Genomic DNA, 12,284 nt, shown 5'->3' on the forward strand with positions numbered 1-12,284 from the left:
AACTGGCAGCTCAGTAGGTTTGTTCACACCAGCATCACCACAAACACACGAGTAATGTATTACCCTGGAAGTTACAGTGGCTTCGATGTTACTACGCAATAAGAATGTTTCAGTTCCATTATAATCTTATGGGACCACAATCTTATGTGCATTACATCATTGACTGAAATGTCATTATACGGCACATGACTATACAAATGTGAGATTAGACTTAAAATATTGCAACAATGTTAAATTTGCTGAAGATGATAACTATACTGTGGCTTTGAAAGATATTATCTTTATCCTTAAGAAAAACACTGAAGTATTTAGGGGTAAATATTATGATGTATACACTTAAATGACTCAGAAAAATATGTGTGTGGGTGTGTGTAGGAAGAGTGCGCACTAGCACATAAGTACAAATGTTAAAACAAATGGAACAATCATGGTAAATGCTAGATGGGTGCTCTGTGTACTGTTCTTATTCTTGCAACTTTTATGTAAGTTTTAAATTATTTCCTAGGAAATGTTAAAAATCCATGTATCCATAATCCAGTTTAATAAATATAGTTGAAACTTTCTGCATATGCCTGCTCTTCCCAAACAAACGCTATCCTGAATTTGGTGTTTATTTGTCCCAGACATTTCCTTATATGACTGTATGTTTATATATACCTAAATAATACACAGTAGTATTTTGTATGTTTTTAAACAAAACATAAATGCTATAATTCTACATAATTATTTTACACCTCTTCTCATTCAATTTTGTATTTAGGAGATTTATTCATGTTTTAAAATTTTTGATTAAAATGAAGCTAACATACAATATTATATTAGTTTCAGGTGTACACTGTAGTTATCCAACACTTATATACCTAAAGAAGTGATCACCGTGATAAATGTCCAGCAGCCGTCTGACACTGTACCACGCTATCGCAATATTATTGACTGTATTCCCTATGCTGTACATTACATCCCAATGACTTACTTGTTTTATACCTGGAGATTTGAACCTCTTATTCCCTTCACATTTCCTACCCCTTTTACATTTTTAATTAAAGTTGACATTCAATATTATTTTATATTAATTTCAGGTGTACAGCATAGTGGTTAGACACTTAGGCAATTTAAGAACTGATCCCCCTGACTAGTCTAGTACCCACCTGTCGCTTTACATAGTTAGTACCATATTAATGACTATATTCTCTATGCTTTCCTTTACATCCCCATGACTATTTTGTACCTACCAATTTGTTCTTCTTAATTCCTTCCCCTTCTTCAACCATCCCCAACCCCCTCCCATCTGGCAACCATCAAAATGTTCTCTGTATCTGTGAGTTTGTTTCTGTTTTCTTTGTTTATTTTGTTCTTTAGATTCCACATATAAGTGAAATCACATTGCATCTGTCTTTTCTTGTCTGTCATACTTCACTCAGCACAATATCCACTAGGTCCATCCATGCCACTGTAGATGGCAAGAAACCAATTCCCTTCCATGACCAAGCAATATTCCATTTTTACATGTACCATATCCACTTTATCCATTCATCCACCGACAGAAACCCAGGCTTCCTCCAGTCTTGGCCATTGTAAACAGTGGTGCAATGAACATATGGATGCACACATCCCCTTAGTAGCATTTTGGGTTTTTTCATATAAACACTCAGGAGTGGGATTACTGGGTCCTTATTTGTCTTTTGTGATAGCCTTTGTTTTAAAATCTATTTTGTCTGTTATATGTATTGTTCCCCCTGCATTTTTTGTTATTTGTTTCCATTTATGAAATACCCTTTTCCCATCCCTTTACTTTCAGTCTGTGTGTGTCTTTCAATCTGAAATGAGTCACTTGTAGGCAGCATATGTAAGGGTCATGTTTTCTTATCCATTTAGCTACCCTATCATTTGATTGGATCATTTAATCCATTTATATTTAAAGTAATTGTTCATAGATAAGTAGTTATTGCCATTTTATTATTATTCATATTTTTTATCATTTTTTTAATCTTAAAGAAGTCCCTATAAGATTCCTTGCAATACTGATTTGCTGTTGATGAACTCCTTTAGCTTTTTCTTGTCTAGGAAGCTCTTCATCTGTCCTTCAATTCTAAATGATAGCTTTGCTGGGTAGAGTAATCTTGGTTGTAGGTCCTTGCTTTTCATTACTTTGAATATTTCCTGCCAATCCCTTCTGGCCTGTGAAGTTTCTGTTGAGAAATCAGCTGAGAGTCTTACGGGAGCTCCTTTGTAGGTAACTAACTGCTTTTCTCTTGCTGCTTTTAAGATTCTCTCTTTGTCTTTAACCTTTGCCATTCTAATTATGATATGAGTCTCTTTGGGTTCATCTTGTTTGGGACTCTCTCACTTTCTGGGATTGTATATTTATTTCCTTCGCCAGGTTAGGGACACTTTTCATCTTTATTTCTTCAACTAGGTATTTAATTCCTTACTCTTTCTCTTTTCTCCTTCTGGAACCCCTGTGATGTGATGAATGTTGGCATGCTTCATTTTGTCCCAGAGGCCCCTTAAACTCTCCTCATTTTTTTTGGATTCTTTCTTTTTGCTGTCCTGATTGGGTATTTTCTACTCCCTTACTTTTTAAATTGCTGATTCGTTACTCTGCTTCATCTAATATTGTTGATTCCCTGTAATGTGTTCTTCATTTAGTTAATGTATTCTTCATTTCTGACTGGCTCTTTTTCATATTTCCAATCTCCATTTTTATGTTTCCTATCTTTTTGTTGAAGTTCTCCTTGAGATCATTGATCATCTCATAACCAGCGTTTTGAACTCTGCATCTGGTAGATTGCTTGTTTCCATTTTGTTTAGCTTTTTGTTCAGAGTTTTGTTCTGTTCTTTTATTTGGGACATGTTTCTTTGTTTCCCATTATGGCTGCCTCTCTGTGTTTGTTTCTATGTATTAGATAGGGCTGTTATGCCTCCCAGTCTCAGTAGAATGGCCTTATGTAGTAGGTGTCCTATGTGGCCCCCTGAAGCAGTCTCCCTGGTCACCAGAGCCAAGTGCTCCAGGTGTGTCTCTTATGTGGGTTGTGTGTGCCCTCCTTTTGTAGTTGAGACTTGTTTGCTGTTTGCACATTAATGGGAGGTATTGACCCGTGGACTAATTGGTTGTGAGGACTGGCCGTGACTACAGTGAAGGAATTGTTGTGCAGGAGCTGACTCTACAGAACAGGATTTGCTTTAGCTGGGCTCTGGTGCCTGCTCAGTCTTCCCTTTGGGTGTGTCATCCTTGGAGGTGGCCAGGTGATGCTCTGGCTAAGTCCAAAGCTGGCCACCAGGTGTGCCATTTTCATGAACTCTTGGGAGGGAACCTGCTTCAGGCCAAGTTCACCCATAGCCTGTGCCCGGCCACGGGCCAACTGGCATGAGCCACAAAGCAATCCACAGATGGCTACTGCCTGCACTGGGCTTGGAGGTATCTTGAGAGGCCAGCAGTGACTAGTGTCAGGCTTAGGGCTGCTCAGCTAGAGCTACAGGACATGCTGAAGCCAGATGCTGGGTTTTTTGGGTTTTATGATCCTTTGAGAGATTTTAGAAAAGTGAACTGCCTGAGCCAAGACAGGCTGTTTATACAGAAAAGCCACTGGAAGCAACTTGGTTGGATTTTCAAATTGGGTGAGGCAGGTTCTCAGGAAATCACCAGGAGAGGTGAAAGAACAGTGTTAACCAGGTTGATGGAGACTCAGATATGGCAGCTACTTGAGTCTGTGCACCAGGAGGAAGGAGGGCTCATCAAAGAAGCAATGGCTTTCTCAAGTTCCTCCTTCCGGGAGAAAGCTGCCCCTACAGACCTCACCCTGAAGCCAGAAATTTTAGTTCCTCCCCATATGTCCTTAGTGCCTTTTGAGCCTTCGCCTAAGAGCTGGAGCTCAGAGGAAGTGAGTCTGTCAGAGAGTGAGTCGGTTAGTGAGTAAGTCTGTGTGCAGGCCCTTTAAAAGGAGTATTTGGAACTGCAGTCACGCTCATCTCAGTCTGCCGCAATCTCTGCTGGTTTTCACAGCCAGAATTTATGGAGTCTTCTCTCCCTGGCAATGGAACCCTGGGCTGGCAAGCCTGGTGTGGGGCTGGGACCCCTCATTCCTCCAATGAGGACCTCTGTAGCCAAGATATTCATCTGGATTTTTAATGGTCACACATAGGTGTGAGAACAGCCCTTTCCACTGCCCCTCCTACCAGTCTTGAGGTGTCTTCTTCTGGATGTCCTTAGTTGTAATGCTTCAGTTCAGCTAAACTTCAAGCAGTTCTCAATGATGGTTATTCTGTAGTTTAGTTGTAACTTTGATGTCGTTGTGAAAGGAAGCAAGCACCACGTTTACTCTGCCATCTTGACCAGAAATCCTGGAGCCTCTTTTCATGTTTATCAGCTATTTTGATTTCCTCTTCTGTAGATTGTAAGTTCATATTACAGTTGACCCTCAGTCAAAATTAGAGTTAGGGGTACCAACTTCTCACTCAGTTGAAAAGCCACATAATTTTTGACTCCCCAAAAACTTAACTAATAATCTATTGTTGACCAGAAGCCTTACCAATAACAGTCAATTAACACATACTTTGTATGTTTTATGTATTAAACACTGATGCTGTATTTTTACAATAAAGTAAGCTAGAGAAAAGAAAATGTTATTAAAATCATAAGGAAGAGAAAATACATTTACAGTATTTATTGAAAATAGTCCACATATAAGTGGACCCGAGCAGTTGTACAAGGCTCAACTGTATTCCTTTTTTGTTTTTTCTTTTCCTATTGATTTTAGTGGGGATTTTTAAAATCGTATTTTAGATACTTATCTTTTTACATTTATATACTTTCTAGATAATTTCTGTTTGAAACCTGTCTTCATTTTTAAATTTATTTTTGGATGGAGAAATTTTTTATTTAAATAACATAGTTTGTCAATCTTTTTATTTATGATTTGTGTATTTTACACTCCCTATCTAATTTTATAAAGATATTCTCTGACATCTTTTAATGAAAGTTTTAACATCTTTTTACTAAATCACTATTAATTTTTAAATTAAATTTATTGGGGTGACAGTGGTTAGTAAAATTACATTGGTTTCAAGTGTACAATTCTATAATACATCAAGTTTTAACATCTTTTTTTTTAAAGATTTTATTGGGGAAGAGGAACAGGACTTTATTGGGGAATAGTGTGTACTTCCAGGCCTTTTTTCCAAGTCAAGTTGTTGTCCTTTCAATCTTAGTTGTGGAGGGTGCCATTCAGCTTCAAGTTGTCCTTTCAGTCTTAGTTGTGGAGGGCGCAGCTCAGCTCCAGGTCCAGTTGGCGTTTTCTAGTTGCAGGGGGCGCTGCCCACCATCCCTTGCAGGAGTCAAGGAATTGAACTGGCAACCTTGTGGTTGAGAGGATGCGCTCCAACCAACTGAGCCATCTGGGAGCTCAGCGGCAGCTCAGCTCAAGGTGCTGTGTTTAATCTTAGTTGCAGGGGGCACTGCCCACCATCCCTTGTGGGACTCAAGGAATTGAACTGGCAACCTTGTGATTGAGAGCCCATGCTTCAACCAACTGAGCCATCCGGGAGGCAGCTCAGCTCAAGGTGCCATGTTCAATCTTAGTTGCAGGGAGCGGAACCCACCATCCCTTGCGGGACTCGAGTAGTTGAACCAGCAACCTTGTGGTTGAGAGCCCACTGGCCCATGTGGGAATTGAACTAGCAGCCTTCGAAGTTAGGAGCATGGAGCTCTAACCGCCTGAGCCACTGGTCCGGCCCTTAACATCTTTTAATAGTGAGGTTCACGTTGCCATTCAGAGAGTTTGTCCATTCAGTGAAACACTTTTGAGTGCCTACTATATACCATGTTTCCCCAAAAGTAAGACCTGCCTGGACAATCAGCTCTAATGCATCTAATGCATCTTTTGGAGAAAAAATTAATATAAGACCCAGTCTTATAGTAAAATATGATTGGGTATTATATTATATTTCATTATTATATTATACCTGGTCTTATAGTATAGTAAAGTAAGACCAGGTCTTATTTTAATATTTGCTCCAAAAGCTGCATTAGAGCTGATTGTCCGGCTAGGTCTTATTTTTGGGGAAACACGGTAGTAGGTGCTGTGTTTGGTAAGAGGGATATAGAAGTGTACAAGGTCCCATGTTACCTTTGAGGAACTCAATTTTAAGGAAGGAGACATAGGCAGAAAGAACATGAGCAAAAGTAGAAGAGATATCAAACTGAAAGAAGTGTTCTGAGAGCTAGGTTAGTTCAATATTGATCACACAAGTGTGGGATGTGACAACGAGGTTGGAAAGATGGAAGTAGGACCATGAAGGCATGTTAGCATGGAGCTCAGACTTAATCTTGTAGGTTAGGTGTTTTCAAACATTTTTAGCATCAGCACTCTAACTTCAAAGGAAGTTAATGATAACAACTAGAATAATCCTCATTCTACCAACTGAATCTCAGAGAGATTAATACATTAAACACATTGAAGCAAAATTTCTCTTACTAAATTGCTTCTGCAGAACAGAATGCATTTGAAAATCACAAATCCAAAGGATTGGAAGATATTGAAGGGCTTGAGGCATGAAAATGACATAATCAGATTTATATTTTATGTCTATGATGCTAGAAACTGTCTGGAGGTTAGATTTGAAGTGAATAAGGACTGGATAAAGGAAATCAGCTATGAAACTCTTACGTTAGTCCAAATGAGAGACTAAGAACTTGAACTGTAACTTCAGATGTATCATGTGGAATAAGTTGGAAATGATAAAAGACTACAGCAATTTATAATGGACCAAGAAGAAATTTACATGTGTCACATGAAGGGACATGCTATGGTAAAGGGAAATATAGCAAGTATTTTACCTTTAGAAAACTAATGGAAACTCTTGATTTAGTGGGTTCATGTAATTAAGGTTGAACTGGTATGTTAAAAAAAAGGATGCTTCAGTAGTAAAAGAGAAAATAAAAAATGATGTACTTATTTGACTTCAATTTGATAAGTATCCATGCTGTATTTTCTAGAGTTGCCACTAAAAAAAAAAAAAAAAAAAAAAAGGGAACAGAGCTTATAAATTCCACACAGCCAGAGGGGATTAAAGAGCCAGGATAATAGAAATCATAAAGAAAGGAAAAAAAGAGGTAGAACAAATAAAAGTATAAAATAAGGTCCTATATATATTTATGTACATATAGAAATAATTACAATAAATATAAGTTGATTAAATGGTCTAGTTAAAAGACAAAAGTTGTCAGATTGGATTTTTTAAAATGTCAACTATATACTATTTACAAGAAGTGGAAAAAAACTGAAGTAAAGATAGGGAAAAAGTTATACCAGGAAAATGTCAACAGCAAAGCTGGTGTGGTTATATTAACATTAGACAAATGGATTTTAAAGGGGAAAAAAAGTTATTAGAACAATGCCAGCATCTAAAATAGGAATTTAAGTACAGACCTTGGAGATGAAGTGAAAAGAAGTTAATAGTGTATTTCCAAACAACCAGTATGTTTAATGAGTTATACTGATTTGAAGAATAAAGAAAAACAAACTAAAAGTTTGGGAAACAAATATCTATAGCTTATATGAAGTTTATAGTTAACCAAATATTTTTCTTCAGAGATTTCAAAAATACTGGCTTTTTCATTCCATGTCATTCTAAGTCTGTGTTTGTGGGCAACACATATAAAATTAAATGCATTTGGTAAGTATTAACTCTTGTGTTTTTCAGGAATTCAAAATGTCCTCAGCCTCTTTTGTGCAGTCCTCACAGAAAATAAGGTTCTCTTCCATTCCGCAAGTTTCCAGAGACTTAGTGATGCTTGCAGAGCTCTGGAATCTTTAATGTTTCCTCTTAAATATAGGTGAGATTTTTTCATTTGGTACTTTTATTTATTTCCAAATTATGCATTAATTATTAATGATTAGTCAAAATGTCATAGCAAAATAGATTTGAACCACAGGACATATTTTACAAAGTCATGATTCTGATCGAAATCTAACCTAGAATTTGGAAATTTTCCAAGCTGTCTGTTACTGAGTGTTGATTAATTTAGTAAAAAAATAATTTCAATAGTATAATAAGTATTTAATTCTCTTTGAATACAGTTGGTGATAAATGTTTTAAGTTAGTGCTATATGATTATTTGATATTAAAGAATTATTAATTTGGGGATTATAATGGTATTACGGTTTTGTTTAAAAAATTGCCCTTATCTTTTTTAGATATCTACTAAAGTATTTGTATATAAATAATATGATGTCTGGAATTTGCCTCAAACAGTACAGTAGGGAAGAGAATAGAAGTGCATAGAAAAATATATGTGATTATACATTATGTCAAATCTGTATTGGATACATAGGGCTTCATTTTCCTTTTTTTCTCTGTTATTTGAGGGTATGTTAAAATTTTTCTATGATAAAAAGTGAAAAAACCAAACAATCTAAACAGTGATGCCTGATAGTGCTGTAAATAGAATATTTTATTCAATATACTTTTTTGTCAATTTGATAATTATAACATGTAGGACACTTAGGTTCATATAAACTAGAAAATAAATTTAGACTGTCTCTAGATCTTATTATTTTTATTTTGACCTACCTGATTTTCTTAATCCATAGATAAAAAGAGTTTCTAGGCCTTAATTTTACTTTGCCATTCTTATTGAATGCAAAAATTGAGTACTGAAAAATGGAATTTGAAATATTGTTTTATGTAGACAAATCATCACCAGTATTGAGGGAAGAACCGAGCTCATCAGGGAGTCAGTTATTAGATGTTACCATCTGATATTAGATTTCTATATAAGGAAAAATGCTTTCAAGCAAGATTTTAAAAAAACCAAGAATATGTTTGCCTAGCAGGAGAAGGGATAAGGAAGCTGCCCTGTGTTCCATTTACTTTATATCTTGTTATCCTTGATATCTTTCACATGAAGATTTTTTTAATCTGTTCTTTCAAAAATTAAATATTAACAACTGTAAGAATATTATTGATAATTTCTAGACATAAGTAATCTAAAATTCATACAGCATAAAAATGAAAGAAAAATATGTTTATATTATGGAAAAATACACATATCTCACATATATTTTTATTATTTCCAGTTACCCTTATATTCCTATTCTCCCAGCTCAGCTATTGGAAGTTCTAAGTTCTCCAACACCTTTCATTATTGGAGTACATTCTGTCTTTAAAACTGATATCCATGAACTTGTAAGTATTCATCTTTAAATTGCCAATTATTTAGGCTAGAGCTTTATCATATTTCCATATTTCTGAGTTTTATAACATTTCAACTAATTACTGTTTTCAGATCTGTTGCATTCCTTATAGGAAAGATTGGCTGGAGATAAAAGCATCACTAAAAAACCTAAAAATATTAATTTTTCCTACAGGAAATATGATTTACAAAATGAATTCATTAATATTTTAAAATGCTCCTCTTTTGGAGCAAAATGCAAATTAAGTTTGTCTTTCTGTATTCTTCATCCTATCTATGGGAAAGGAAAATAAAATAATATATTAATTAGTATTGTATATACACCTTTGTTATGAGTACTTTATTCATATTTTGAAATGAGGCCTGTGTTAATGCTGAATGGTATAACTAAAAAGCAAAAGTCATTTGCAAAAGAGTGAAAGGTTTTAGTGGAATACTACTTCAGTGAGTACCCCACCAAATTATCTATTCTTCATGCCATATGAATAGAAATATCAAAGAAACAAAGTAATACTCAACATTCAAGCCAATTCTGGAATAATGTATTTAGTTCCCTGTACTGCACGTTAAGAGGGATTGTAATAAAATAATACACTTCAGAGAAGGACATCCAGGATTGTCAAGAGTTTAGAAAATATATACTGTGAGGCCCTAAGGAAATTTTCTCAGGTGATAACCTGATACTATTTGATAACTAAATATAAATATTTAAGTGGCTGTTATGGGAAAGAAGGGTAAGATTTATTTTTTGTAGCTCTAAAAGGCTGAAATAGAATAAGTGGTTATAGTGGATGTAGAAAGAAATTTAGGTCCAATATGAGAGTTTTCAACCATTGGAGCTGCCCAATGATGATGAATGGATTTCCTTATGTGAGGAAGTATACTCTCAAGCACTGTAAGTAGAGTGCAAAGAAATAGATTGCATGACACTTTCCAGGGCGTTTAAGAACACTTCTTTTCTAAAAAAGTTGGGCTATATGACATCCATGATCCACATATCTTTAAAATTTTGTAATTCAAAATTTTGTTTTAGTTTTAAATGCCAGCAAAGGGGTAAGCTCTGTTGGTACTTAATACATAAATCAAATCATAGGTGTTATTTAAACTGATTCAACGTGGTAATTGTAAACAGGACCCTCATTCATATATTAATCATTCTCCCTAACCTTATATGTTGACATCTAGTTCCTGTGTAACTTTGATATCACCATATAAAAATATGTGTAAATTAATAAACATATTCAGTAAAACCTAGTTAGTATTAATTGGAAGCATATCCATCTGGTTTATAGGTAGTTTTTTCCCAGTAATTTTTTTTCTCCGGAGGTGGGACGAACCAAGTGTTGCCAAAAGTAAATTTCTTAAATTTTTGATGAATAAATTAGAGTGAATTTTAATCCTGTTATCAATGTAATAACTTCAGCAACCTTGGCTAGTTTCTCTATTACATTTTTATGCTAGTTATTTTTAAATAAATTTTTGTAAAATGCTAAAAGTAGTTTACTTTCTTGAGTACCTAAACAGTACCATTTTGATGTGTACTGATTGCTTTGCTTATTAATTCTTGTAATGATTACTATGCTATTTAGGTTATGGGTAAACTACTATAATAAAGTATCCAAGATGCAATGGCCCAAACAAAATGGAGTTTTATTTAACACTCACATGGCAGTCTGTAGCGGTGTTCCATTATGCCAGATCAGTTTGCTCCATGAACTCATCGAAGGTCCAAGCTTCTTTCCTTCTTGTTTCTCTACCGGAATCCCCTCAGGCGTTGTCATCATCTGAGGGTTCAAGGTTGGGTTGCTGCCAGTCCGTAGTTTCAGCCACAGAAAGGGTAGTGCCTTAACATCCCCTCTATTTTGAGTGCTCAGAGGTGTACATATCGCTTTTCATGTTCCATTGGCAGAAACAATCACATGTCACACCTAATTTCAAAGGAAGCTAGGAAATGTGGTAATTTCCCCTTGTCCACAGGTGATACAGTAAAAGGCCCACAGTGGATGCCTGAAACCACAGATAGTACTGAACTCTATATATATTATTTTTTTTCCTATACACATACACCACTTCACTTAAGAAAGCATCTTCCAGCTTCTCTTTGGCATATCCGAATTGCCAGTATCACTACTCTTGCACTTTGGCACCATGATTAAGTAAAACAAAGGTTATGTGAAAACAAGCATTGCAATCATGCAACAGTCAAGATGACTACTAAGTGACTAATGTGTGGGTATCATATAAAGTATGGATACGCTACACAAAGGGATGATTCACGTTCCGGCCAGGAAGGAGTGGGGCAGCCTGCGCAAGATTGCATCACACAACTCAAAATGGCATGCAATTTAAAACTTATGAATTGTTTATTTCTAGAATTTTCCATTTAATAGTTTTGGACTAGTTGACTGATGGTAACTAAAACCTCAGAAAGCAAAACAGCAGACAAGGGGGGACTACTGTATACAGTAGCTGGGAAGCCATCAACCCAGCATTCTATTGCTGTGGACAGCCAAGAGGTTCTTCCACACTGGTGCTTCTCATTTTGAATTAGTGAAGGCCAAATTAGTTTAACAACAAATACATTTCAGTAATTATATATTTTTTTATCTCCTTTAGTTAGATGTAATCATAGCAGATTTGGATGGAGGCACTATTAAAATTCCTGAATGTATTCACCTCTCTTCCCTCCCGGAACCACTTCTGCATCAGACTCAAGCAGCTCTTTCTTTGGTATGGCATTTTTTTAAATAGTAATTTTCTTTAATCTAAATCTAAAATAAGATAATTCGAATTAAACATCATTGGCAATGTAATTACTTTAAAAAGAAAGTTCTTAAAAGCATGAATATAGTCCCATGTCGTATTTAGAATAGGAGTCTATATCAGAAGATATTATTTAAAGAATATTCTTTGAATCTTAATTGAGAGTATTTGTTCTATTTCCATTCTTTCACTCAGCCTATTTATTTAGTATATATACTCAATACTGTCCTACGTATTGGAAACACACCTGTGAAAACAAGACTAGACTCTGCCCCAAAATCACTGCTCGCTCTAAAATCTCCCATTAAAAGCCAGCACTCGTTCCTTT

The 12,284-nt window shown here is 35.5% G+C and overlaps 1 protein-coding gene across 8 annotated transcripts in view; it reads left to right on the forward strand.

The window, feature by feature from the left end:
• SBF2 (SET binding factor 2) overlaps positions 1 to 12,284 on the forward strand; it is a 396,450-nt gene that overhangs the window by 213,966 nt on the left and 170,200 nt on the right. For all 8 annotated transcript variants that reach the window (XM_081063396.1, XM_081063389.1, XM_081063390.1 and 5 more), the window contains 3 exons: positions 7,702 to 7,834; positions 9,078 to 9,186; positions 11,810 to 11,923. In XM_081063396.1, coding sequence (XP_080919522.1) covers positions 7,702 to 7,834; positions 9,078 to 9,186; positions 11,810 to 11,923 — 356 coding nt within the window. The remainder of the gene's footprint in view (positions 1 to 7,701; positions 7,835 to 9,077; positions 9,187 to 11,809; positions 11,924 to 12,284) is intronic.

The sequence above is a fragment of the Rhinolophus hipposideros genome, assembly GCF_964194185.1.
Source record: "Rhinolophus hipposideros genome assembly, chromosome: 10".
NCBI lineage: Eukaryota > Metazoa > Chordata > Mammalia > Chiroptera > Rhinolophidae > Rhinolophus > Rhinolophus hipposideros.